At 45.9% G+C, this 27,747-nt stretch overlaps 1 protein-coding gene across 5 annotated transcripts in view; it reads right to left on the minus strand.

Moving 5' to 3' along the window:
• DECR2 (2,4-dienoyl-CoA reductase 2) overlaps window positions 1–27,747 on the minus strand; it is a 44,807-nt gene that overhangs the window by 12,614 nt on the left and 4,446 nt on the right. For 3 of the 5 annotated variants that reach the window (XM_078780563.1, XM_068122970.2, XM_078780561.1), the window contains exons 3-7: window positions 25,962–26,030; window positions 25,763–25,814; window positions 14,069–14,204; window positions 1,195–1,319; window positions 164–260 (exon numbers count right to left, since the gene is read on the minus strand). In XM_078780563.1, coding sequence (XP_078636689.1) covers window positions 164–260; window positions 1,195–1,319; window positions 14,069–14,204; window positions 25,763–25,814; window positions 25,962–26,030 — 479 coding nt within the window. The remainder of the gene's footprint in view (window positions 1–163; window positions 261–1,194; window positions 1,320–14,068; window positions 14,205–25,762; window positions 25,815–25,961; window positions 26,031–27,747) is intronic. The other 2 variants (XM_078780568.1, XM_068122986.2) reach the window with 1 other exon arrangement.

Genomic DNA, 27,747 nt, shown 5'->3' on the forward strand with positions numbered 1-27,747 from the left:
GGAATAATGTTCATAGTCAAGAAGAAGTTTTCCTGGCCCTTCATCCCCGCCATGTTGTTTTGAATGACCTCATGGCTGATTGATAAAAAAAATTTTCCAAAGATGCATAAAGGATATGTCGTGATTAATCATGACAATCAGGTTGGAAAGGAATGAAACTAACCAATTGCAGCCTTGGCACATCCAGCATGCACTTGCATGACTTGGCCGCGTAGGCCCAATGTTGCCGTCAGATTCACCACAATCCCACCTCGGGCCTGCTAACAAGAATGGGGAGCAAGAAGTGTTTCACAATACAACTCGTCACCTTGGCTATGACATATTTTGTTAGCTTAAGGGTGTAGTACTGGTGAAAAATTGAGAAAACTACATAGGTACCTTTGAGAGGCCTTTACACAAAAACAAAGCCAAGTTAATATCTAATTTTCAGTTTTTCTTGAAAGATATAATCTTGGCTTTAACCCAGACCAGTTTCAACGCTTCTTTGTCATATTACATGCATATAATTTGCATAAATTAGACCGTCAATAAAAAACAAGGAAAAACAAAGAACACATTTCTACTTCTATCTTCTATGTCACCTAACATTCTTTTCACACAAAACTTGGTACATGTATTATACATGTGTTACTTACTCTACTACCTGATGAGAGGATTTTGTGAAATTATGTCAAATGTTCACTAATTAGCTAATTATGCCAATTACCAGATAAAACTTGGTTGTCCTTCAATAAATCCACAATGGCTACTCCTATAAACAAAAGCCTTCATCATTTTAAAGGAAGTGATATTCTGAATATCCTGTCCAAATTTCAGCCCAAAAGAATGATGCAAATTAAAAGTTATAACAAATTTCATGCAAAATATTATATTTCTTGTAAATTGCGTGTAAAGATAACAATAATTAGGGGTACTTCTATGACCTCTAATAGCATGATTCTTGTTTATAAGACTATAAGGAAACTGTTCAGCAAAAAAAAAAAAAAAAAAAAAATCACCTGTTCACCAGTACTACACCCTTAATTACAATAACGACACCAAGCTGAAATATGGTCTAACATCACGACAACTTACAGATGTAAAAAAATATTTTGCAATTGTGCCGGTCATTTCGTTTATTCCAAATGGTTTATGATTTCCTTGTCATTCCCAGGATAATCAATTCATACCTCTTCTTTTCATACCTGGTGTTACCTTAAAACACCTTTCATATACAGCCTTGGTGGTGTTGAATGTGCCCAATGTGTCAATCTCCATCACCGTCCTGAAACCCTTGGATGACAAGGACGAAGCTGGGCAAAGGAAGTTCCCGGCTGCATCTGCAACATACGATAATGCCTTGACCAAAATTTTTTTTGCGTTAAAGAGCAAAGAAGTCATGAAGTCCTCGGGAAATGGGATAACTAATTATGGATGAGAGTTGTGAGCTCATCAACTGTGTTGTGGTCCACATTGGTAGAGCTAAGACCAAGCAGGTAGAGATGGGCTTTAATTTGTTAATGACCCACAAAAACATACACTTTTGTACTTGGAGGCTTTGGCTTTTTCTTTCCACTCAACCCTCAGAGAGAAGCACTTCAATTTAAACAAGAGAGAAGCATAAGGATAATAAAATAATAAGAACATAGAATATATAAAGCTAAATTCATGTTTGTTTGTTTGCGTATTTCTATATACGGGTAAGAGTACACCCGTTCCCTATGAAAGCGTCAGGAAGGGTCATTCCCCTCTGGGGTGTTTAGATTACAGTAGATCTAGAGTCGGTCCTCAAGAACGCCGGGGGTGTGTTCATTTACCAAGTTTCTTGTGGAGCGCTCATCATGTGGCTGAAGCATTTGAGCAAGCACTCCATTCCAAACCGTTGATAAGGAACGGCTGGCTTGGCAAGCACTAACTAGCAGCTTAGTAACTAAACACACCCTGGGTTTCCTCCCTTTCATTTTAGTGTTAACCAGTAGTAGTGACTGTTTCAAAATGTAAACACACCTGTTTGTGGTTTATTATATACACAAAGAATTAAGTTAAGCACCCCTACACAACGAATTAAGGTAAGCACCCCCTAATATATATTCTTTGTGTATATGTATACATTGGCATATATTCTAAGGTATGTGAGATCAAATAATGATTGGTATGACATTAGCAATTATCCATTGATGAAATTGAGTGATCAAAGTGAAAAACAGTGATTGGTTGAGTCAGTGATCCGATCACGTGGGTCCTACACACGTTATTGACGCAAAGATCGCTAGAGGTCTTCTCAGAACAATGACTGTACGTTAGAAAACATAAACGTCATCCACACTGTCCGTGATGGACCTATAGCTCCATACTTAAATTGAGGTGAAAATATGCCTAAAATTCCCAAAAAATTTCACCTTAAATTATTCAGAATAAAATATTGAAAACGGCATGATTGTTATGTTTTTATGTGACCATAATATCACTTCTCCAGAAAATATAGCAATATCATGGGTATATTACACTGTTTTGACGACAACAAACTTGTAATGTGCGAGGTTGTAAAAAAACGGGGGGGGTGCTTAACTTAATTCTTTGTGTATATTTTTACTTCCTGTAAGGGTTTTCCAAGACACAGCACGATAAGCTATTTATACACATTAACATGGCATTCGTCCAAGTAGGAAATCCCTTGGGTGAGACGGGATATTATTAGTATTAGTATTGTTTTTGGAATAATATTAATATTATGATATTATCTTTACTGTTGTTATTATGTTTGTTATTAGAAGGAATTTGTTATTAGAAGTTATTTATTTATATATATATATATATATATATATATATATATATATATATATATATATATATAAGAAGGGCCTTATCAGACTCGGCAACGGTTGCTAGAGTGAGATGTGCATGGAAGAAGTTTCGGGAACTGAGTGGCGTGCTGACAAGGAGGGGAGTGTCGTTGAAGCTGAAGGGAAAGGTGTGTGCTGCATGTGTGAGAAGTGTTATGATTTATGGGAGCGAGACATGGGTAATGAACGTAGAGCAGCAACGAAGGCTGGAAAGGGTGAAAATGCAAATGGTTCGGTGGATGTGCGGAGTATCGTTGAGAGAGAGGAAGACAAATGATGAATTGCGAAAGATGATGGGAATAGAGCCTGTGATTGATGCTGTGAAGAGAAACAGGTTGAGATGGTTTGGTCATGTGTTGAGGAAGGATGAAAGTGACTGGTTGAGAAAAGTGATGGAAATGAATGTAGAAGGAAGTAGAGGACGGGGAAGACCGAGAAAGACTTGGCTAAAGATGGTCGAAGAAGAAATGCGGGCAAGGGGCTTAACAAGGGGAGATGCAGAAAATACGGCAAAATGGAGAAGATTGTCATGGGGACCGCAAGGCTAACCCCCCACTCTTGCAGGGAAAATGGCCTTAAAATGCATGTTGTTGTTGTATTAGAAGGGCCTTGGAAAAACGCCACAATACGCTATCTTACAATGAATATGCACCTCAACATGGAGTTGGTCCAAAGTGCAAACTCACCTTGGGGAGGGGGTGGAGGAGTTAAATCACTACAACCTCCATCGTGTGACCCTTAGTCCTCCTGTCAAGTTTGGTTGTGATTGGACAAATAATGACCAAATGTATCACGGTCAGACAGACAGACAGACACCAAATTGCGTATTTTAGTATGATATGCTTCAAAAACTAGAAAAAACTATTGAACGAAATCAAAGCAAAATTTTGCATGTTAAAACATTTTGCATGTTTTACATTCTTGACGATTCCGACAGTTTAGTTTCTGTCAGGGTAGCATAGATCTAGAGTCGGTCGGGTAGGGGTTCGGGGGGGGGGGGGGGGGTCAGAGGGGAGCGTGAGGGGGTTTGGGGTGGGGGAGATCCAAATTCTCTCCACGTAAATGTGTATCACATAGTACCAACAGGTGGTATCCAGTATTATAAATCATCTTGCATAAAGAAAGTTGAAACAACTTAACAATATGCATTATGGTGATGTTGAAATCTGAGTGAGAATAATTCGGAAATTTTCAAAATGTTTCACTTCTCTCATTTTTTTTTTTTTTTTCATTGTAAGCAGAGATGAGTTTCAAACCAAAGCATCCAACACTGAGCTTCACGGCAAAGTGGAAGTAGTTTATGCTCACGCCATATACAGATATAAGCAGCAAGGATAGTTGATGAAGGTGATGTGAGCTCACTTCCAAGCAGAGGAAAGATGACCTCGGGCAAATTATGAGTGAATAGAGAAGAATGTTCATTCATGAAATACAACATGGTATCTTTTGCTTAAATCCATCAGAGAAGCGATGGGTACTTTTTCTAGTACGGTATATTATAATTTACAAAGCATTCTTCATGCAAGTCATGTTGGTAAACACGTGGACACATTAGAGAGGAGACAAGGTGAGTGGGAATAGAGGGGAAAAATAGATTAAAATAATACGTACGAGTAGTTAATAGGTGGGATTAGCCAGAAGAGGCAATTCCAAAGGTGAGAGAAAGAGAACCAAAAGAGTGATTGAATATAAGGAGCATATTAGGTTGGCCTATATATATATATATATATATATATATATATATATATATATAAATAAATAAATCGGGAGGTTAAATCAGACGCGGAAGTGCTTCAGGACATCGATCTTTAATTTTTGACAAGCTTTCGACCAACAAAGGTCTTCTTCTTAGTCGTCCCCAAGTTCAACTCCGTTGGGTTCAACTCCGTACATGGGAGGTGTGCCAAGCAATCATAAACAACTCCGTTGGGTTCAACTCCGTACATGGGAGGTGTGCCAAGCAATCATAAACAACTCCGTTGAACTTGGGGACGACTAAGAAGAAGACCATCGTTGGTCGAAAGCTTGTCAAAAATTAAAGATCGACCTCCTGAGGCTACGTCCGCGTCTGATTTAATCTCCCGATTATTTACTTGATGCAAATGAGACGCCCTGCTCGTACTGTGGAGTTTCTACTATTTCTCACAGTTATATATATATACAGTATATACATACACACACCCACTATACACTTAGAAGCAGCAAAATAGGATCCACCTGCATATTAGGTATGAAAAAAGCAGTTTTGATCCTTCTAACCTTTCCCCTTCATCCCTTATATCCCAGACAATCCCTTCGATTCTGGCTTCTTTTTTCGTCATCTGAAACTTATGGGAGAGCATTTACATTAATTACATGTAGGACAAAAACATTAGTAGACAGCAAAGTACTTGAACATGAATTATAATGACTCGTATATGCGATTTTTAATTGGATTCCAAGTAATCATAAACCATTGATTCAGATGGGAATGCAAAACAGCCTCCTTCTCTCCCTTCTTCAATATATACAGTCACGTGAAAAAGTAAGTACACCCCATGTAAAGTTTTGACTTTTTCAACATATTTCAACATACAGCTATTTGATCTTCATTTCAACAACATTGATAGATAAAGGTGATATAATATAACAAATATCATGAAACATTTACATTTTGTAGTCCATTGTATAATTTAAATAAACATAAATGCAAATTTCGCATGTGGAAAAAGTAAGTACACCCTTGGCTCTAATAGGTGGTATTGCCCCCTTTGGCAGAAACAACCTCAAGTAGGCGTTTCTTATAACTGTCTACCAGTCTCTGACATCGACTGGGAGAAATTTTTGCCCACTCCTCCATGCAGAATTATTTCAGCTGTGTGATGTTCGAGGGGTTTCTTGCATGCACAGCTCGTTTCAAATCCCCCCACAACATCTCAATGGGATTTAGATCCGGGCTTTGACTTGGCCATTCCAGAACCCTCCATTTCTTTCTTATCAGCCATTCCTTGGTGGATTTACTGGTATGTTTAGGGTCATTGTCATGTTGCAAGGTCCACCTTCGGTTGAGCTTCAACTTTCCGACAGATGGCCTCACATTATCCTCAAGCACCCTCTGGTACAATGAAGAATTCATAGTGGATTTTATGATGGTGAGCTGCCCAGGCCCTGATGCAGCAAAGCTGCCCAAAACCATAATATTTCCACCACCATGCTTTCCAGTTGGTATCAGGTTCTTGTGGTCAAATGCTTTCTTTGGTTTTCGCCAAACATGTCTTCTGGTACTGTGGCCAAATAGCTCTACCTTTGACTCATCTCTCCAGAGCACACCGTTCCAGAAGGGCTGGTCTTTGCCTCGGTGTTCATGGGCAAACTTTAGTCTTGCTCTGATGTTCTTTCTGGACAGCAAAGGTTTCCTCCTGGCACACCTCCCATGTAGATCAAATTTGTGCAGCCTCTTTCTAATGGTAGACTCGTGCACTTTGACATCAACAGTGGCAAGAGCTACCTGTAGGTCCCGTGATGACATTCTGGGGTTCTTAGAGACTTCTTTCAGCATCTTGCAGTCTGCTCTCGGGCTGAACGTGTTGGGGCGGCCTGGCCTGAACAAGCTGGCATTTGTTTGGAATCTACTCCACTTGTAGATGATCTTCCGGACAGTCGAATGATTGATTTCAAATTGTTTGGAGATCTTTTTAAATCCCTTCCCAGACTCGTAGGCATCTATAACCTTCTTTCTGAAGGCCTCAGAGAGCTCTTTTGATTTAGGCATGATCTAGGCACACTTTAACAACAAAGAGCAAACCAAACTAAATGTCTGAGGTTGAAATAAGACAGGTTCCTCCAAGATCCTGTCTAACGATGTTGTAATCATTTGCACCTGAGCTGGTGCACCTGATTCCAATTTTAGGTATTTGAAGTAGTGATAAATGTAGGGGTGTACTTACTTTTTCCACATGCGAAATTTGCATTTTTGTTTATTTAAATTATACAATGGACTAAAAAATGTAAATGTTTCATGATATTTGTTATATTATATCACCTTTATCTATCAATATTGTTGAAATGAAGATCAAATAGTTGTATGTTGAAATATGTTGAAAAAGTCAAAACTTTACATGGGGTGTACTTACTTTTTCATGTGACTGTATATATATACAGACTTGGCATTTAATATGGAATTTTTTTTTGTGGGGGTGAACTTACTTTTCAAGATGTCTTAGAACCAAAAGTTCATTGGAATTATGTTGAAATTATTATAGATTTTGTTAATGTGACCTTTAAAAGAAACAAAAACCACATTTGACATTTCGAAACAAATAAATTTATCCTTGAAAGTGATGTAAACTGATATCGAACTCAATTCATGGACAGTACTGTGTTAAACTTCTGTACGTTTTCCAGAAGTATCTCTTTATTTTGCACATTAGCCAATTTTTTTTCCACAAAAACAAAAGTTAAATTACGACTGGGATTACGGACAGTAAAATTACAGTTCACTACTTCGTGTAACCCCCACGAGCATTCAGGAGAGCACGTACACGTTGAGGCATGCTGTTCACGAGATTTGCCAAGGTTTGGACAGGAATCGCTTTCCATGCAGTGACAATAGCCTGTTGCAATTCACGCACAGAGGTCGGCTGCTGGTCCAAGCGGTCGATTTGACGCGTTAATTCTGCCCACAAGTTCTCTATCGGATTCATATCCGGGGACATGGCAGGCCACTCCATATGCTCGACACCACGGTCAGCAAGAATGTGTTGGATCATGCGAGCACGATGAGGCCATGCATTGTCATCTTGGAAGACAAAGTTTCCTCGAAAGGCTGCACGAGCAAATGGAAACAATGTTTCTTCCAGAATGGCCCTGTACTTGAACTGGTTCAGGTTTCCATTCAGAACAACCAGGTCAGGTTTGCCCCCTGCATGAAAAGCAGCCCAAACGGTCACCCCACCACCTCCAGCTTGGACTCTTGGCACTATACAATCTTTGTTGTAGGCTTCATGCACTTGTCTGCGCACTTGGACGCGGCCATCTTGACGATAGACCAGAAATCTAGACTCGTCACTGAAGATCACGTGATTCCAGTGTCCTGGCTGCCATTGACGGTGCTCTCTGGCCCACTGCAATCGGCGCTGGTGGTGTTGTCTGGTCAGGCGTGGCTTTCTCGGGGGACGCCTGGCACGATAGCCTGCTTGAACCAGTCGTTGGTTGACTAGCCTTCTGGATACAGGCACATTTGTCAGTTGCTGCCACTCAGCCCTAAGCCGATTCGCTGACTTGGTACGGCCATTGCAGACTAACCGGTGCAGCTGGCGATCATCCCTCCTTGTGGTTCTGCGGGGACGTCCTGGCCTCGGTATTGGAGTAGGGACACCCCTCTGAGCATTTCGTTTCAGGATCTTTGACACCTGACCTTGAGTGATGCCATACTGCCGAGCAATAGCACACTGTTTCATGCCGTAATTTCGTAAAGCCACCACTCCATGACAAACAGCATTGTCGAGTTGACGGACCATCTCCAGAGGAAGCGGCAATAACTTTTGGAGACGTGCAGCAGTTGTTTTCCACTAATACAGAACGCAACAACCCTTGTATACCCGACTGTGAAGCCAATCATCAAATGCACCTGCCTGTACATTTTGCCACGCCATCTGTGATATAATGCTGTTGTTGACTTCTTGCTGCGACAGACAATCAGTGACATGGTTCTTTTAACAAATAAATCACCAAAGTGTAAAAGAAACTCACCAGATTGATATACTGAGTTAAGAAAGTAAACCCAAGTCAAGAAAAAAAAAAAATTCCATATTAAATGCCAAGTCTGTATATAAAACACAATTTTGTGTGTGTGTGTGTGTGTGTGTGTGTGTGTGTGTGTGTGTGTGTGTGTGTGTGTGTGTGTGTGTGTGTGTATATGTTACCGATAGACTCCTAAACGGAGAGGCTCACGTACTTGCTATTTGGCACAGACATGGCCATTGACCCTGGGAAGGACATGGCCTCCCTAAAAATATTTGACGAGATCCATATTTTTTATTCATATTTACCTCAGCGCATTTCAGCGAGGAACATTATACACGGAATCTCAGCCGATGCCAGAGCAGCTCGCTGATTCGCTCAGAGCGATCACGTGATGTTCCATCCTCGCTGCCAGACCACTGAACGGAAAATATATAGAATGACCATTGCCATTCACACCACCATAGGTGGAGATGCAGTTACCGGGCGCCATCTTCGTTGGCACTCGATGCTGGGTGATGGTGATTTCCGTTAAGCGTTTGCGCATAATTCAGAGCGAAAAGCGATTGGGTTTATTTTACCTTTTGTGCGATCGTGTTTTGTGTCGATTTTGTGCGATATGAATTAAACGTCTTTGAAACAACTGTGAAACGTCTTTCCACAACCCTTCCTTAACCGATTGAAGCAGTTAATTGCCGCACAAAATGGCATTTTAACAGTTGTCTCGCTTTTAAAATCTGGGACACGTTCAAAACAAACGAGATCCGCGAAGCGAGTTGGTCGAGTCATGTTAACCAAGATGTCGACACGGTGGCTACACTTTTCACGGAGTATGAGCGTTCTATATATTTTCAATTCAGTGCGCCAGACTCGCTCACGTGCTTGATTTGTGGCATAGACATGGCCATTGGGCCTTCACGGTGTAATTTGTGCGAGGCTTTTGTCTGAGTGAGCTTGCGTCGAGAGGGCGAATGTACGGGTTGGGAATGTACGGGTCTCCTTTCCCCCGCCCGGCAACGCCGGTACTGGAGGGCGTCACAGGATTGGTGAGTCTCCAAAATCCGCTTCGTGCTGTTGTCGCGAAGATGCAGGACGATGTCGCGATTGTTGTGCTGCTCTCCTACCATGAGAACTGCAACGTCATTGTTGACTGGCCCTCCCCTTCCCCCCCTCCCCCTCCCCTTCCTCCTACCCTTCCCCCCTCTCCTCCCCCCCGTTCCCCTCCCCTTCCCCCTCCCCCCGTTTCCCTCCCCTCCCCCGCCCGGCAATGCCAGGTACTTCTGCTAGTGTGTGTGTGTGTGTGTGTGTGTGTGTGTGTGTGTGTGTATATATATATATATATATATATGTATATATATATATATATATATATATATATATATATATATATATATATATATATATATATATATATATATATATATATATATATATATATATGAGGTTGTGTTGAAAAGTAGTGCATCCCATTCTTTTTCTCTAAAACAGGTAAAGATATTTGAATGAAACAAAGCTCAGTTTGCACATTTGTTCTTCCCGCCACTGGGTGCAAAGTTTCGTGATTCTGACACAAGATGTTTGTCAAGAGTCAAGTCAAGTCAAGATAGCAGAGTGAAGCACGACGTTGTCAGTGCTGTGAAGCATGAAGTGCTGGAGATGAGATGACTGACTGACTGGAGATGAGAGTTGGGATTACTGACTGGAGATGAGAGTTGGGATTACTGACTGGAGACGAGAGTTGGGATTACTGACTGGAGACGAGAGTTGGGATTACTGACTGGAGACGAGAGTTGGGATGAGTGACTGGAGACGAGAGTTGGGATGAGTGACTGGAGACGAGAGTTGGGATTACTGACTGGAAATGAGAGTTGGGATTACTGACTGGAGACGAGAGTTGGGATTACTGACTGGAGACGAGAGTTGGGATTACTGACTGGAGACGAGAGTTGGGATTACTGACTGGAGACGAGAGTTGGGATTACTGACTGGAGACGAGAGTTGGGATGAGTGACTGGAGACGAGAGTTGGGATGAGTGACTGGAAATGAGAGTTGGGATTACTGACTGGAGATGAGAGTTGGGATGAATGACTGCATATCCTGGAGATAAGATGACTAGGAATGATAGTTGGGAGGAGTGACTAGATATCCTGGAGATGAGATGACTGGAGATGAGAGTTGGGATGAGTGACTGGATATCCTGGAGATAAGATGACTAGGAATGAGAGTTGGGTGCACCATTACGATCCTGAAGTAAGAGACATTCAATGGAGAACAACCACAAAGGATCACTAGCCCCAGCTTGGCTCTGTCAGATTTTCATCTCTTTCCCCAAATCTAAGGAACACCTTCATGAAGAACATTTTTCTTCCAACATCGGTGTCAAGGCCGCTGTGAAGCACTTGTTAAGTTAGCAGGACACAGAGCTCTATTGTGACGGCATCACAAAACTACTTGAACGTTGACAAAAATGTGTGGACTGCAGTGGTGATTATGTTAATAAATAAATAAGCACCATGGTAGAATAAAGATTGATGTTAGTAGCTGTCTTTGTTTCATTTGAATATCTTTACCTGTTTTGGAGGAAAAGGAAGAGGCATTACTTTGTGACAAGCCATCGCATTTTCTTCCTTCTCCTCTTCTGTCTAAACCCTCCTTTCTCCTTCCATCTCTTTCAAACCTCCCACTTCCAATTTTTTCCCCTTTTGTCACTTTTCAGTTTCTGATTTTATTTCTTCTCCAAATACACACCACCCACCAAAGAATATAGTTTTCCCCTTATTTTCTGAAGGTGTATGACCATATGAGGTCAGTAATGGGTAGTTATCCTCACGCACAATCTTTATTATGCCTATTGACCTTTCTTAACGCAAACCTATCAATTGCAGGATTTTGTGTTTCCTCCCCTCCTCTTTCTCTTTTTATGTTTGTTCATTCCCTTGGTTATTGTTGCTAACTGTTGTCCCACTACCCTGCGATCACTTCATACACTCTGTCATGTTGCTCTTTTCATGAGCCTCAGTTTTTTAAATGTCCAAATCCTATTATATGGGCCACCATATGGAAACGTTTGCATTTTAGATTTCTAAAATTCAGAGAAATGTTTCAAAACTTCTGATTTCTGGAAGGTTGTAAAAACTGCTGTTAAGGATAAAATAAATCTTCAACTGTATGACAAAAATCAACAATACTTAGAACCACCTTTAGAGGCCATTTTTCCCCGCAGGGTGGGGGTTGGCCTTTTTCGGGGACCGTGGTCCCCTTTTTGAAGCAATGTTTTACGGCCGGATGCTCTTCCTGCCACCAACCCTGTTAGTCGCCTCTTGCGATACAGGGAATTACCAGTGAACTGGTACTCAATTTGCCGACCTCGGAAGGATGACAGGCTGAGTCAACCCCCCTGGCGTTAATTCAGTGATCGACCGGGATTTGAACCCAGGATCCTAGGATCCAAAGCTGGCACCCTAACCGCTAAGCCAACACCAGGCTGGTGTTGTGATACTTACACTACAAAAATCAACAATACTTACACTACAATAAACCCCACATCCCCTCACCCCTACTTTCATGTATTCATCTCGGTAACCTTTAAGTAAATATTTAGTCAGAATTTGTTTACGTTGTAAGTTAAAGGAAGCACCAAGGAAAGCTCGTCATGTAGCAACATCCAATATAACACGCAGTTATTTGGCGTTCCTAGTTGGGGCTACGCACACACTAAAAACAAATCTGAAATGGCAGTAGATCCGAGTATTGCTCATTTGTTGCCCAATAGTAGGGGTACCAAGCATTGTCTGGTGCAGTTCTAATCCTGTTGGCATTTTGAAGAAAGGAAATTTCTATTTTGTACACCGCTCCTTTCCTATTCCACACACAGGCACTGCATGACGTCATCGCCAGGCACCGAAGGGGGCCCGGCGATGACGAGCGCTGAAAGGGAGTACTCGGTTTTCACTCCGGTTTCTTGTTTGTTTGTTTGCTTTCTTGTTTGCTTGTTTGTTCCTTTGCTTGTTTGTTTGTCCGGGCGATATCTCTGCCATCCTTTGAGCTAGGAAGCTGAAATTTCGGCACAATAGTAAGCACGTGCTTTGTCAAAAATGGTATTTGATTAATCAATGAATTGATTAATTACTTAAGTGATTAATCAATAATTATTATTTATTATCTTTCTCATCTGGCAATATCTCAGTCACCTTTTGATCTATGAAGCTGATATTCGGACATGACAGTGATCAAGTAATGTGGGTATAAAGGATATTTTTGATTTATTGATTAATCAATTAATCGATGAATTATTTATTGATTAGTCAATTAATCAATTGATTATATAATTTTTTCGATTAATGACAACTTTCAAAAAGTTACAGATTCGGATGAAACACTGGTGGTTGAGGTAAGCTATTAGCCAATTGATGAAGAAATTATTTTACGATTGTTTATTGATTTTAATTATGCAATTAATCAATCAATTATTGTACAGCTCTCCCTCCCAATACCATCTCTATGTGCTGCACGGTGGTATTGCCCGGTGGCGGCAATGCCGTGCTGGAGGATGTTATTTATTTATTTTGCATGGGGGCGATGTACTTTGAATGTATCTGCACTTGTTTTTTCTTTATTTTTTTGTGGCGGTCTTAACCACTTTCCTACACCCACTAAAGAATGGGGTCAGGGATCATTTAATATTACCTTTCACATCGCTACAAAGGCTTAGGCACCATCGAGAGAATTTTTTTAAAATCCAAAATATTCCAACCGGTGTGTAATCCCTGAAAGTGTGACAAAGATCCGTTTGGCCATTTCTGAGAAAAATGGCGACACATGCAAACATCTCTTATAGTATAGAACATGGATAATGTACAGAACATGAAAATTAGACTCCATTGAAATGAATGAAATGCATGAATGAATGAATTAATTAATTAATGAATGAATGATCGTTTTAAGGCCATTTTCCCCGCTAGAGCGGGGGTTAGCCTTGTTGGCCCCATGACAATCATGGTTCCCTGTTTGAGGCAATGTTTTTTTGGCCGGATGCCATTCCTGACGCCAACCCTTGGTCACGCTCTTACGATGCGCAGGGATACAGTGTACCTATTCTAACCGGGGTACACACCGTGATCATTCATCCCAGCAAAGCTGGTACTCAATTTGCCGACCTCGGAAGGATGACAGGCTGAGTCAACCCCCTTGGCGTTAATTCAGCGATCGACCGGGATTCGAACCCAGGATCCTTGGATCCCAAGCCGGCACCCGAACCGCTAAGCCAACACCAGGGATTTAGACTCCATTGAAATACACTTCTGAATTTTAAAATGGTGGGAGAGTTAAACATTTTTTAGACCAGTGAAATTAAATATATATTTACTCTAAGAGCTTTGTTGTTATAGCAACCTTAGGAAAAGATTAGCTTTTGATTGAAAGGTTTTCTGTCAAATTTTTAAAAATAGAGAAAAGGAAGTCCATGTTATGTGCCGACACAGCGATGATGAATCAGAGCAGAGCTTCATGCTATCGGTAATCTTACTGTTAACGAGTATGTCAATAAGACCCAGGGATGCAACGGTTTCCTCCACCGCTGATGACACTTCATCTACGTGACGAACGTCCATGCAAAGGGACAGGCACCGGCCACCTGTCACCTGTACCAGCTTCTTGGCAGCCTGCAGTGCATTTTGGAGACAAATGAATGATGAATATTACCGCAAGTAAACTACCTTGGTGTTTCAGGGCATGATTGGATCACTTGATTATTCTTCTACAAATTTTGTGCTGTTCGGCTTCACATTTTTCAGTTCAAGACATCCACCAGGTTGCCTCCCTCATAAACATTCAATAAACATCCCTCATAAATAAGAGTTGCGCGCAACTTCTGGGCCACTATTACGGTTATTTGTATGAGTATTAGAGGATCATTTCCTCGTTTATGGATCCTCATTCCTAAGGTTGTTCTATCCCTCCCTTTGCTCCAAGGTTTCATGCACATGGTGCCTCAACATCTCATGTCATACCTCATCCCTACTGTGATATTTTTTTACCCCCATTAACCCTACCTAGCCAAACTCAACCCTCTTGCTTGCAGGTTACTGTGTTTCCTCCCCACCTCTTTTCCTGTTCGTTCATTCCCTTACCTATTGTGTCAAACTTTTGCTCCACTATGTTCTTTGCCCTTTTACCCTCTGTCATCTCACTCTACCATGAGCCTCGATCTTGTATAGAAAAAAAAAGAAACAAAAAGGATCATCCTTAATGAGTTGCATCATCAGTGGATGTTCTAAAGATATTTACTGAACTTTTCAATTGCAGTGATTATAATTTCCTGTTCCTCACTGTTGATTTTATACAATATAAACAAATTATACAATTATACAATTATACAAAAACAAAAATTATACAAAATTTATACAATTATACAAATTTTATACAACAATACAATTATACAATACAAACAACATACAATATAAACAACAAAAAAAATTGGTTGTTTATTTAAGAGAATATAGTCGAAAATAATAGCAAGAACCAACGTAACCTCCACAATAAAAGCCCTGCTTGAGAGAATGCCACATAGTTATTTGAGTGGTGTATCGACAACAGACCGCTGCCTCAATCGCCGAGGCCAATCTTCACAAAGCCCGTGATGCCGATCAGCTCAAAATCCTTTCAGCTGTTACTTTGGTCGTTTTACACTGAAGGAAAAACTTATAGGGAGGGAATGGTGATTGTGACTATTGCAGCTCTGAAGTTGTCTTTGGCGGCGCATTGCAGTAACCACCAACATGGCAGCCGTAGAATAGAAATTGTGGGAGGAGTCAGGCAAACTATCCAACCAATGGGTGTAAGGGAATGTTGCACACAGACAGACAGATGGACGAACAAGCATATTATTAAACAAGTAATAAAAACTTTATAAATGTAAAGGGATGTAGGGATGTTACTCCAAAAAGTACGTCAACAAGGTATGGATGATCATGATCACAATAAATGATCATTTGAAACCATCCCTGCAACTTTCTTTGAATAATGGTATTCCCTACAAAAGATACTGTGTGTGTGTATGTATGTGTGTGTGTATGCACATGTTTGTGTGTGTGCGTGTGTGGCGGTGTGTGTTCGATATAACTGTCTTTTCTGATAGAGCTAAAAACGATATGCAGCATGGTATTGAAAAAAGTTTGAGACGACATAACAAAACTAGGTGGATGAGTTGGTTCGGTGACAAGAACAAGCCGATTCGATTTTGTTGCAGGTTCGAATCCAGATCTGGCCTATCAGTGGGTTACAAAAAGTAAACTGTTCAGCCTGGCAGAGGTATGCACCCTACCGAGTGCCGTTCTAGTTGCCCTTGCCTGATGAGAGGGTATTGCATGTGAGTCCGTTTGTTTGTCTGTCTGTTTGTTTGTCCGCACAGAATAAATATGATTTTCTCTGCAACTAAGGCCATAAAAATATATATTGCTGGTCTCTGGTCAGACCAAAGTTCCAGAATTGATGCGGCGATGCAGTTTTTTTTTTCTTTTCTTTTTTGAAAAGCATGGATTGCACATATAGAGGTTTTTTTGTGTCCTAATGCCTTGCGGTCCTCCTCATCTGCTGTGGCGCCATCCAGAGAGAAATTAAAGACAGCCAATGGGACTTGTAGGCCTTTTTTTTTTGTAAATAATGAACACAAGCTTAAGTTATTTTAAAATGTATTTATTCTGAAAATCATTAAGTTCTTCAAGCATATTATAGACTGCCATTTCGTTCTCGAGATCGCCTCGCCGTACCGTCAAACATTCCAATGCGTCGATCGCGTCAATACTGTGCATGTGCAAGTGGTCTAACAGGCCGATGGTCTCCCACGATCTCTTCTCCCAGTCCACCAGATTATCACAGACACTTACAACTTGATGACAAACGAGATAGGATCCAGGCCTAACTAACGAGACCACCCGCAGCTCTCTAGGCCTTCTGGTTGCTTCACACGAACCCGACAAAGAATGTCTTCGTTTCAATAAATGACAATATCCAGCCGATAGAGGCCTTGCATCGCGTGAGCGTCGTCCATGGCAACCGGTTCCGGCCGCCATCTTGGGTGGCATAAACAACATGGCGGGAAAGCTGTCGTTTGATCAGACGGACCTGTCAGTTTACGCCCGTAGCTTGCGAGAAACTGAGGCTGTGTCATCTGCCTGTGGACCCGTGTGGACCCACAAGTACGCCACACACACTCCACAGTGCACACACACTCCACACGTACGCCACACACTCCACAAGTACACCACACATACACCACAAGTATGCCACACGTATGCCACACGTACAACACAAGTACGCCACACGTACGCCACAAGTAAGCCACACGTACGCCACAAGTACGCCACACGTACGCCACACACACTCCACACGTATGCCACAAACTCCACAAGTACGCCACACACACTCCACAAGTACGCCACACACACTCCACACATACGCCACACGTACGCCACACACACACCACACGTACGCCATACACACTCCACAAGTACGCCACACACACTCCACAAGTACGCCACACACACACCACACGTACGCCATACACACTCCACACGTACGCCACACACACTGCACACGTACATAACCAAATGCCTAATCCTGCTTTTCGCTTCGCGAGCGAAGGTAACAACCTCATGAGCCATATTCTCACCTGAGAGCTGCAGTCAAGGCAGCTATGAATCGGTTTTAGCATTGTGTCATCCGGAAAACGGTAGAATGACAAGCCCGATCCCTTATGAAATCGGGCTGTACATCCGACAGCACAACAACTCTTTACCATCGTGTAGGGAGCAATTTATATGTGAGACGAGTTTCAAATTGCCGCCATTACGTATGGTGGCAGAAGCAATGTTTTGCCACCCAAGCGGTCACGTGACTAAGACGATGACAGATGACTTCACATGCAACTTCCCGATTGGATTCATGACGTCACAGCACCTAAAACTACTCATATCTTTGGAACGGCTGGTTGGATTTGGACAAACTAAACGCAGTTTTGTAGGGGAGAACCGGCGCGAACGTCGATACCAAATTTGAAAAAAATAATTATTGACGCGCAGGGTCAAAATCGATGCGCGCGCTGACCAGAACCCGGAAATATATTTTTCTCGGCCTAATGGTCCGATTGACAGGAAATGTCCACCATAGGCGTAACTCCACCTATATAATTTTTTAAATGACAACCATGACGTCATAGGTCACGTGGTATGAACGCAATCTTGGAAAAAACGAAAAACTTTGCACCTCTCTATCTCCGAAAGCGTTGTTTCTTTATAGATGTTTCTTAATAGCACCTTTATAGACAAACTTTATAGACGTGCTCACATTGCAATGGTACTGTTGAAGCGCGGCGTTACGCGCGCTGCTTGCGAGCAAGGAGGAAGCGGACAAGCGGTAACTTATAAGCGTCTTTATTTCAGGAGCTCACTAACACTGGCGCGCTCCGGGCTGCGCGCCCGGTGTATATCATGAGGCCACGCCTACCCCTCGGGCGTGGCCACCGCCCACTTGGTGCGCGGAATGATGTCACCACGCCAGTGGGCTTTTGTGTCCGCCACACGCGCCCCCCCAGAATTCCCGCGCACCTGGAGGGCCAGTTTGCGGGGCAGACGAATGACCCGGCCGAAGCGCCCCCTGGCGATCGGCGGCATCCGGGGTGCAGGGATGCCAGGTTGGATGCCCCTGGCTGCCCCTGGGATGGGTGCAGGACCGGGGGGCGGCGTGGCTGGGCGGTGCCGGGGGTCCGCCCGCAGGGGGGCGGCCCCGACGTGGGGGTCGGGCCACTGGCGGTGGATGGTCCACGTCGAGGTGGGCCGGCTTGAGGCGGTCTACCGAAACGCGGTCAGGAGTACCGCCGATGTCCAGGGTGAAGTGCTTCGCCCCGGTCTCCAGCACGCGGAAAGGCCCGTCGTACGGGGGCCGCAGTGGTGTCCGGTGGGCATCGTGGCGGACGAAGACGTACTCCGCCGTGCGAAGCTCCGGGGCGACGTGCGTCGGTGGGTGCCCGTGGCATGCCGTTGGCACCGGGGCGAACCTCTGGGCGGTCTCTTGCAGAGCGGAGCGCTGCTGTGCCGCGGACCATGGTGCCGTGGAGTCGGGGAGGAACTCGCCCGGCACCCGCAGCGGTTGCCTGAAGACCAACTCCGCCGCGGATGCGCGCAGGTCCTCCTTGGGCGCCGTCCGGAGGCCCAGCAGGACCCAGGGGAGCCTGTCGACCCAGCTGCCGTCGCGGAGGGTGGCCCGGAGCGCGGCCTTCAATGAGCGGTGAAATCGCTCACACAGGCCGTTAGCCTGGGGGTGGTAGGCCGTGGTTCGGTGCAGCCGGACCCCGAGCCCCTGCGCGACCGCCCCCCAGAGCTCCGAGGTGAACTGGGGGCCGCGGTCGGACGAGATGTCTGAGGGGGCGCCGAACCGGGCGACCCAGGTGGCGATGAAAGCCTGCGCGACATCGGCCGCCGTTGTCGACGCCAAGGGCACGGCCTCCGGCCACCGGGTGGTGCGGTCCACCATGGTGAGGACGTAGGTGAAACCCCACGAGGGGGGCAGAGGTCCCACCAGGTCCACGTGGACGTGGTCAAACCGGCGTTCCGGCACCGTGAACGGGGCCAACGGGGCGTGGGTGTGCCGGTGCACCTTGGCGCGCTGGCACGCGAGGCACGTCCTGGCCCAGCCGCGGACGGCTTTCCGGAGGCCATGCCAGACGAACTTGTCGGCGATCAGCCTTTGGGAGGCCCTCGCGCCCGGGTGGGACAGGCCGTGGATGGCGTCAAACACCTGGCGCCGCCAGCCCGCGGGCACGATGGGGCGAGGACGCCCGAGGGAGACGTCGCACAAGAGGGCCGCGCCCGCGCTGTCGAACGCCACCTCGGTGACGCGGAGGCCCGTGACGGCGGTCCGCAAGGCCTGGACGTCGGGGTCAGCGGCCTGGTCCGCTGCCATCCGGGCATAGTCGATGCCGAGGTGGACTGCGTGGGCGACGGCCCGGGAAAGGCAATCCGCCACCGGGTTGTCCTTCCCCGCGACGTGCTGGATGTCCGTCGTGTACTCGGACACGGCCGAGAGGTGACGCTGCTGCTGGGCCGACCACGGCTCGGTGACCTTGCCCATCGCGAAGATCAGCGGCTTGTGGTCGACGAAGGCAGTGAACGCACGGCCCTCGAGCAGATGGCGGAAGTGCCTGACCGCCAAGTGAAGCCCGAGCAACTCGCGGTCGAAGGTACTGTAACGGCGTTCGGGCGGGCGAAGCTGCCGGCTAAAGAACGCCAGCGGTTGCCAAGCTCCACGCACCCATTGCTCGTGCACCGCGCCCACCGCGTAGTCCGAGGCATCGGTGGTGAGGGCGATCGGTGCATCATCGGGCGCCGGGTGCGCGAGCATGGTGGCGTTAGCCAAGGCGAGCTTCGCGCCCGTGAACGCCGTGTCCATCTGCTCGGTCCAGGTAACGTCGCCTTTGCCCGGCTTACCTCGGAGAGCTTCGTGCAGGGGGCGCAGGAGCTGGGCGATACGGGGCAGGAACCGATGGTAAAAGTTCACCATGCCCAGGAACTCCTGCAGCCCTCTGATCGTGCGGGGGCGCGGAAACCCCTTCACCGCCTCCACCTTGGCCGGCAGGGGGACGGCTCCGTGCCTGGTGACACGGTGCCCCAGAAAATCGATTATGGTGGTGCCGAACCGGCACTTTGCAGGGTTCACAATCAGGACATGCTGGCCCAGGCGTTCGAAGAGCGTGCGGACGTGGCGTAGGTGCTCTTCGCGGGACGCGCTGGCGACGAGGATATCGTCCAGGTAGACGTAGACAAAATCCAAGTCACGCAGGACGCTGTCCATCAGTCGCTGGAACGCCTGAGCCGCATTCTTCAGACCGAAGGGCATGCGCAGGAACTCGAAGAGTCCGAATGGCGTGATGACCGCCGTCTTCGGGACGTCCTCCGGCCTGACGGGGACCTGATGGTAGCCGCGTATGAGGTCCACCTTCGAGAAGAAGGACATGCCCGCCAAACGGGCGGAAAGTCCTGAATGTGGGGGACGGGGTAGCGGTCGGGAGTCGTGGCGTCATTGAGACGGCGATAGTCCCCGCACGGTCGCCATCCCCCGCCGGGCTTCGGCACGATGTGCAGCGGCGACGCCCAAGCGCTCTCTGAGCGCCGAACGATGCTGAGTCGCTCCAGGGTAGCGAACTCCGCTTTTGCCACCGCCAGCTTCGTCGGCTCGAGGCGGCGTGCCCGGGCGTAGACCGGTGGCCCGACGGTGGGGATGTGATGGGCCACCCCGTGCTTGACGGCCCCCGCCGAGAAGGTGGGCCGCGTGAGGGCCGGGAAGCCGGCGAGGAGGCGGGTGAATACGTCCGCTGCCGGAAGCGTACAGACCAACGTGGCCAGAACCGAACCGTTCGGCAAGCCGCTTGGCAAGCTGCTCGTTGAGCTGGGCAATGCACAAGCGAGCGAGCTGAACGTCTCGGCCTGGACAAGACGTCTGCGCTTGACGTCGACCAGGAGCCCATTAGCGCACAGGAAGTCTGCGCCAAGCAGTGCCATGGGCACGTCGGCGGTGACGAACGTCCATCGGAAAACCTGCCCTCCGAACCGCAGAGAGAGGCAGCGTTTTCCGTACGTACGGATGGGCGTCCCGTTCGCGGCAAGCAGTGCGGGGCCCCCACCCGCGGCGTGCTTGTCTGACGTGCCGGCGGGAACGACACTCACCTGCGCTCCTGTGTCGCACAGGTAACGGCGCCCGGAGAAGGTGTCCGTTATGAACAGCAGGCTGCTCGAACGGCCGGCGCTCATCGCCACTATTGAGCGCCGGCCCAGGCGTTTCCCGACCTGTTGAAGGAGCATGGCGGATGACACTGCCGAGCTTCGTGGCTGAACTTGGCGTGGAACCAGCACCAGGTGGTGGAGCTGGAGGAGCCCGGCTGGCTCCGCCAGGCCGGTGGAGTTGGCGGGTTTCCCCGCGGTGGCGGTTTTCGCCGCGGCGGTGGGCGGGGCGTGGCGGCGGTCACGAGGTGCGTATCAGCATGCTGCGTATGCTGTATAAGCTGATGCTGTGGATCAGCAGCATCAGCAGCAGCATCAGCAGCATCAGCCACGAGGGCCGTGACGGCCACGCCGACTCTCGCCCGCGTGTCCGAAGCGGCGAAGTACTTGTCCGCCTCGGCTGCCAATGCTCGGGGTTCCGTTAGCCCGTTCCCGGCCAACGCGAGGCGAACCTGCACTGGAAGTTGGCGACGGAAAAGCGCCCGGAATAGAGAACCGGGGGCTGCGTCGCCCAACAGTGACAGCATATGGTCCATTTGGACCGACGGGCGCGTGTCACCGAGCTCGGGGAGATCCAGGAGGCGGTCGGCCCGTGCGTCGTCCGTGAGGCCAAACGTGGCTAGGAGTAGCCGCTTGAGTGCCTCGTACTTGTGGCCGTCCGGTGGGTGGCGAAGGACGGACACAACTCGAGCGGCCGTGCCGGGCCCGAGGGAGGCGACGACGTGGCAATAGCGCGTGTCATCGCCGGTGAGGCGCCGAAGCTGAAATTGGGCTTCGGCCTGGACGAACCAGACTTCGGCCTGAGCCTCCCAAAATTCGGGAAGTTTGATGAAGTTGGCCATGGAAATGGCGTCGCGTGTGGAAGGATCGCTCCGGCAGATCCAACGTCAAGGGGGTCACCAGTGAAGCGCGGCGTTACGCGCGCTGCTTGCGAGCAAGGAGGAAGCGGACAAGCGGTAACTTATAAGCGTCTTTATTTCAGGAGCTCACTGTAACACTGGCGCGCTCCGGGCTGTGCGCCCGGTGTATATCATGAGGCCACGCCTACCCCTCGGGCGTGGCCACCGCCCACTTGGTGCGCGGAATGATGTCACCACGCCAGTGGGCTTTTGTGTCCGCCACACTGTAATACTTTATAGATGATCTAACATTATAAATAGTACATACTTTATAGAAATATGCGTGGGACGTTGCTGTCACCGACTTCCTGATCATATTCCACCATTAATCACATCCATATAGGTCTGATTGGCACTAGAGCAAGTGTGTCTGGGTATGCCACCCCCGTCAGGCTGATTTACAGTCATCGTCCCGCCCACCACTCTGATCCCTTCCTATTCCTTTATAAAGGAATGCAGTTTTGCATACTTTTCGGAGAATAATTTCAAGCTATTAAAATTACGACAGCAATGGATGCTGCACCAAGTAAAACTCTGTCGGATGGTACCAGTCATTGCCATTGAGAGAGAAAGCTCGGAAATATGCCGTCTGTTCAAAGATGATTATTACGATGAACGAGAAGAAGATTTGCCGGTTTTGAGCGATCTCGGATTTTTGCTTTTGCCATGGTCTGGAGCACTGAAAAGCAATCCCTGCCTGGACAATCAGCTGGACAGACCAGGTAGGCTCTCATATGTAGTCTAAGTGACTTTTTAAAGAGAGGATACTCCAACTTTAGTTTTGTATATGGTGGGTGGGACCGACATTTTTTTCCACGCCATCCCTGCACCTCTCTGACAAATATAGAAATTAAATAAAGTAGACTCCTGTAAACATGAATTGTATTCAAATTAAATTTGGATTAAAAATAGCAAAATAAAGCAAACTTGATAAATGAGGAACTTGTTTATTACCCGCACGCTTTAAAAAACAAGAACAAAAAACGGGAATACAGAGAATGAATGGGATGGCAACATAGAGAGTAATGCAACCTTCACATACACGGATTATTCTTACGAGTCCTTACGGATCGCCAACTCGTAGTCAATCACAAGCATCCGTAAATAACTCGTTGGTATCCGTAGATAACTCGTCACAACTCGCAACAACTTTTGACATGTCAAAAATCATCTTCCGTTATTTACGGATGCTTGCGATTGACTACGATTTGGCGATCCGTAAGGACTCGTAAGAATAATCCGTGTATGTGAAGGCACCCTAACCCAGTTTTAGGACCGGCAGAGAAGATAACTGAGAAGGAAGTTGAGGAAGCGATAAAAGCAATGAATGATCGTTTTAAGGCCATTTTTCCCCGCTAAAGCGGGGGTTAGCCTTGCGGGCCCCATGACAATCATGGTTCCCTGTTTGAGGCAATGTTTTTTATGGCCGGATGCCCTTCCTGACGCCAAGCGATAAAAGCAATGAAGGGTAGAAAAGCGGGAGGGCCGACGGGAGTTGTGGGAGATATGTTGAAGGCAGCAGGAAGTTGGGGTGTGAAGAGAATGACAGAGATCTGTAATTTGGTGGTGAAAGAAGGCCGCATTCCAGTGGTTTGGGAACTGAGTACCCTCGTCCCTCTATACAAGGGGAAAGGTGACCCTCTGGAGTGTGGCTCGTACCGAGCGATAAAGTTATTGGAGCATGGAATGAAGGTATTGGAAAGGGTGTTGGAGAGGAGGATAAGGAAGAAAGTGAAGATCGACGAAATGCAGTTTGGATTCATGCCAGGAAGAGGAACGACAGATGCACTTTTCATTGTGAGGCAGTTGCAGGAGAAGTACATGGAGAAGAGGAAGAAGTTGTTTCTTGGGTTTGTTGATCTGGAGAAAGCATTCGATTGGGTTCCACGCAAAGTATTGACATGGGCATTGAGGAAGTTAGGAGTGGAGGAATGGTTGATCAGAGTAGTGATGGCAATGTACAAAAGAGCGCGCACAGCTGTAAGGACGAAGGACGGGAACAGTGGTGAGTTTGAAGTGAAGGTGGGAGTGCATCAGGGGTCGGTACTAAGTCCACGACTATTTGTAGCTGTGATGGAGGTGCTGGCTCAGAACGTAAAGGAGGGTTTACCGTGGGAGTTGTTGTATGCAGATGATCTGGTGTTGATTGCGGAAAGTATGGATGGACTGAAGGAAAAGATGAACACGTGGAAGGAATGTATGGAGACAAAAGGTCTGAAGGTGAATATCGGAAAGACGAAGGTGATGGCAAGTGGTAAAGCATGTGGTGAGGTGGAAAGAACTGGGAAGTGGCCCTGTGCTGTGTGTAGGAAGGGTGTCGGAGTGAACTCCATTCAGTGTACAATGTGCGCTGAGTGGGTTCATCAAAAATGTAGTGGTCTGAGAGGGTCATTAACCAGTGTGGCAGCTACATTCAAATGTAAGGTGTGCACAGAGGGAGCTGCAGATGGAGGAAATGTTGAGTTGGATCTTGGAGATGGCGTGAAGCTGGAAGGTGTGAAAACATTTTGCTACCTCGGAGACATGCTGAATGGAGAAGGTGGATCAAACTGGGCAACGGTTGCTCGAGTGAGATGTGCATGGAAGAAGTTTCGGGAATTGAGTGGCGTGCTGATGATGAGGGGAGTGTCGTTGAAGCTGAAGGGAAAGGTGTATGCTGCATGTGTGAGAAGTGTTATGATTTATGGGAGCGAGACATGGGCAATGAACGTAGAGCAGCAACGAAGGTTGGAAAGGGTGGAAATGCGAATGGTTCGACGGATGTGCGGAGTATCGTTGAGAGGAAGACAAATGATGAATTGCGAAAGATGATGGGAATAGAGCCTGTGATTGATGCTGTGAAGAGGAACAGGTTGAGATGGTTTGGTCATATGTTGAGGAAGGATGAAAGTGACTGGTTGAGAAGAGTGATGGAAATGAATGTAGAAGGAAGTAGAAGACGGGGAAGACCGAGAAAGACTTGGCTAAAGATGGTGGAAGAAGAAATGCGGGCAAGGGGGTTAACAAGGAGAGATGCAGAAAATAGGGCAAAATGGAGAAGATTGTCATGGGGACCGCAAGGCTAACCCCCACTCTAGCAGGGAAAATGGCCTTTAAAATGCATGTTGTTGTTGTATGTTGTATTGTAATCGGCTCCGTGCGTCCATCCATCATGCTATCTCCTCCTAAATGGATGAAAATTCAAAAAACTTGGTAGTTATGATCACCGCATGGCACGAAGGTGCGAGAGCAGTGTCAATTTATGTCCTCGCCCCCCTGGGACAGGGTCTAAAGATCAAATACCGAAAAATGCAATTACGGGAACCTTTTAAATGATTTACTTTAATTATGCAACAAACATTGGGGGATGCATGAAATATGTAACTTTTTTTGAATTTAACCCCCGATACATGCCCCAGGGTGTGGGGGCGTCGGGTCACAGGGGTCAAAACAGAAAAAAAAAATCAACTTAAAATTTGATATTGGGTAATTCCTGGTGGAATTTTTGTCATCTTGCTTTAGGTGGGAAGCGTGAGGATTTGCGATGGTGCGCCATCGACTTCAACTCACAATTTCCACACGAGATGTGTTACGGCTCCCGATTGCCACATTGCAGCCATGTCTGCAAAAGTAAAATAAATTCAGCAAGTTCATGTAGGTTCAAAATCGATGAAGTTTGTTGCCGATTTGAATATGCTAATAGTATATTGCTGCAAATCCTATCCATTAATATCATCTTTCAATTACAGCACAACATTTAGTCATTTACCTCATGAAGATCTCTGCAATTCGAAAGCCAATTCCAGATCCTCCACCGGTAATGAAAGCTACCTTTCCCCTGTAAAAAAAAAGACAATGTCCATCGTTCATCAAAAACACAAGGTTTTCTGAGAGGTCATCATTGTAGTCAAACTGTTGTCATGAGTGCTGTTGAGCCCAAAGAAAAGAAATTATTAAAAAAGAAATTTAAGAAAAAAAATAATAATAATAATTAAGTATGTCCATATCAAATCAATCTCTCCAAATTGGACGAGTGTACTTGAGGAGAATAAAGTTTATATATCAGTGATCACCTTATTTCCACCTTATTATGGAAACATAGACATGAACCAATTAGGGGCATGAAAGAGAATTAAATAAATAGCTCTGTTCATGAAAATTTGCATTTTATCTGTGTGTATATATGGGGTATAAAACAGGATTGGCTTGGATTATACATTTCTAAAAAGAAAAAGGCACCTCCAACCAAAAGTAAATGGATCTACTGTGATAATTTAAAGGTCCACAGACACAGAAAATAATGTTTGGTTTATTTAAAAGATATTGCTTCACTTGACACTTATTCAAACAAACAACACAACAGACATTTTAAGGCCATTTTCCCTGCTAGAGCGGGGGTTAGCCTTGCGGTCCCCATGACAATCTTCTCCATTTTGCCCTATTTTCTGCATCTCTCCTTGTTAACCCCCTTGCCCGCATTTCTTCTTCCACCATCTTTAGCCAAGTCTTTCTCGGTCTTCCCCATCCTCTACTTCCATCTACATTCATTTCCATCACTCTTCTCAACCAGTCACTTTCATCCTTCCTCAGCACATGACCAAACCATCTCAACCTGTTCCTCTTCACAGCATCAATCACAGGCTCTATTCCCATCATTTTTCGCAATTCATCATTTGTCTTCCTCTCTCTCAACGATACTTCGCACATCCGCCGAACCATTCACATAAATAAATATCGAATTATAATATCGAATATAATACCGAATAAATATCTTGGAAGGACAATATTAATTGTTTTTTGGTGTCCTTTTACACTTGATTACTCCCCACCCCCTAAAAAATGGATATTTTGTTACCCACGTGACCTGCAACGTCATCTCGCGGATAGTGTTGGTACGGGTAGTTTTTATAATGATTTTGACTATCACAGGATTGATTCTTGATCAGAAAAATATTCGTCAAATTCACTTTCTGACGCGTCTGAAGCAAGTATTGCGGCCATTATCCGTTGCATGCTGAGACAACCTTGCCTTTGTCTATGTCACCACGCAGATGATGTCAATACCATCGCTATTTTTAGTGACAGTACTCGATGGGCTTGCCTTTTTAACTGTAACACCTCAAAAAATTATTGGTATAAAAAAAACCACGTTCAGTTCTTTGTTTATTGCTGTAAATCAATATAATCGCATCAAAAAAAAAAACATTTCTGTGTCTGTGGACCTTTAACTAATAAGCAAGCAGACCTGGTCTCAGATCCTTTGAGAGATTCTTTGCCATTGAGAGATGGGGCCAAAAAACGAAATATAGCACGACACCCCATCTTGTCTACCGCTCCCCTTGTTTTTTGTGTTTTGTGTGTCGGTTTGTCTTTTTGTGTGATTAATGTTAGCTCTTTCACGAGCCTCGATCTTGTATACAAAAAAAAAAAAAAAAAAAAAAATCTCAAAAAGCTGTGAGTGGATTATGACAAAACTTGGTGGATGAGTTGGGTGGGTGGAAATAACAAGCCGATTAGATTTTGGTTCAGGTCCTGATTCATATCCGGCCTGTCAG

The sequence above is a fragment of the Myxine glutinosa genome, chromosome 1 (genome assembly GCF_964187855.1).
Source record: "Myxine glutinosa chromosome 1, kmMyxGlut1.1, whole genome shotgun sequence".
In the NCBI taxonomy this organism is placed as follows: Eukaryota; Metazoa; Chordata; class Myxini; order Myxiniformes; family Myxinidae; genus Myxine; species Myxine glutinosa.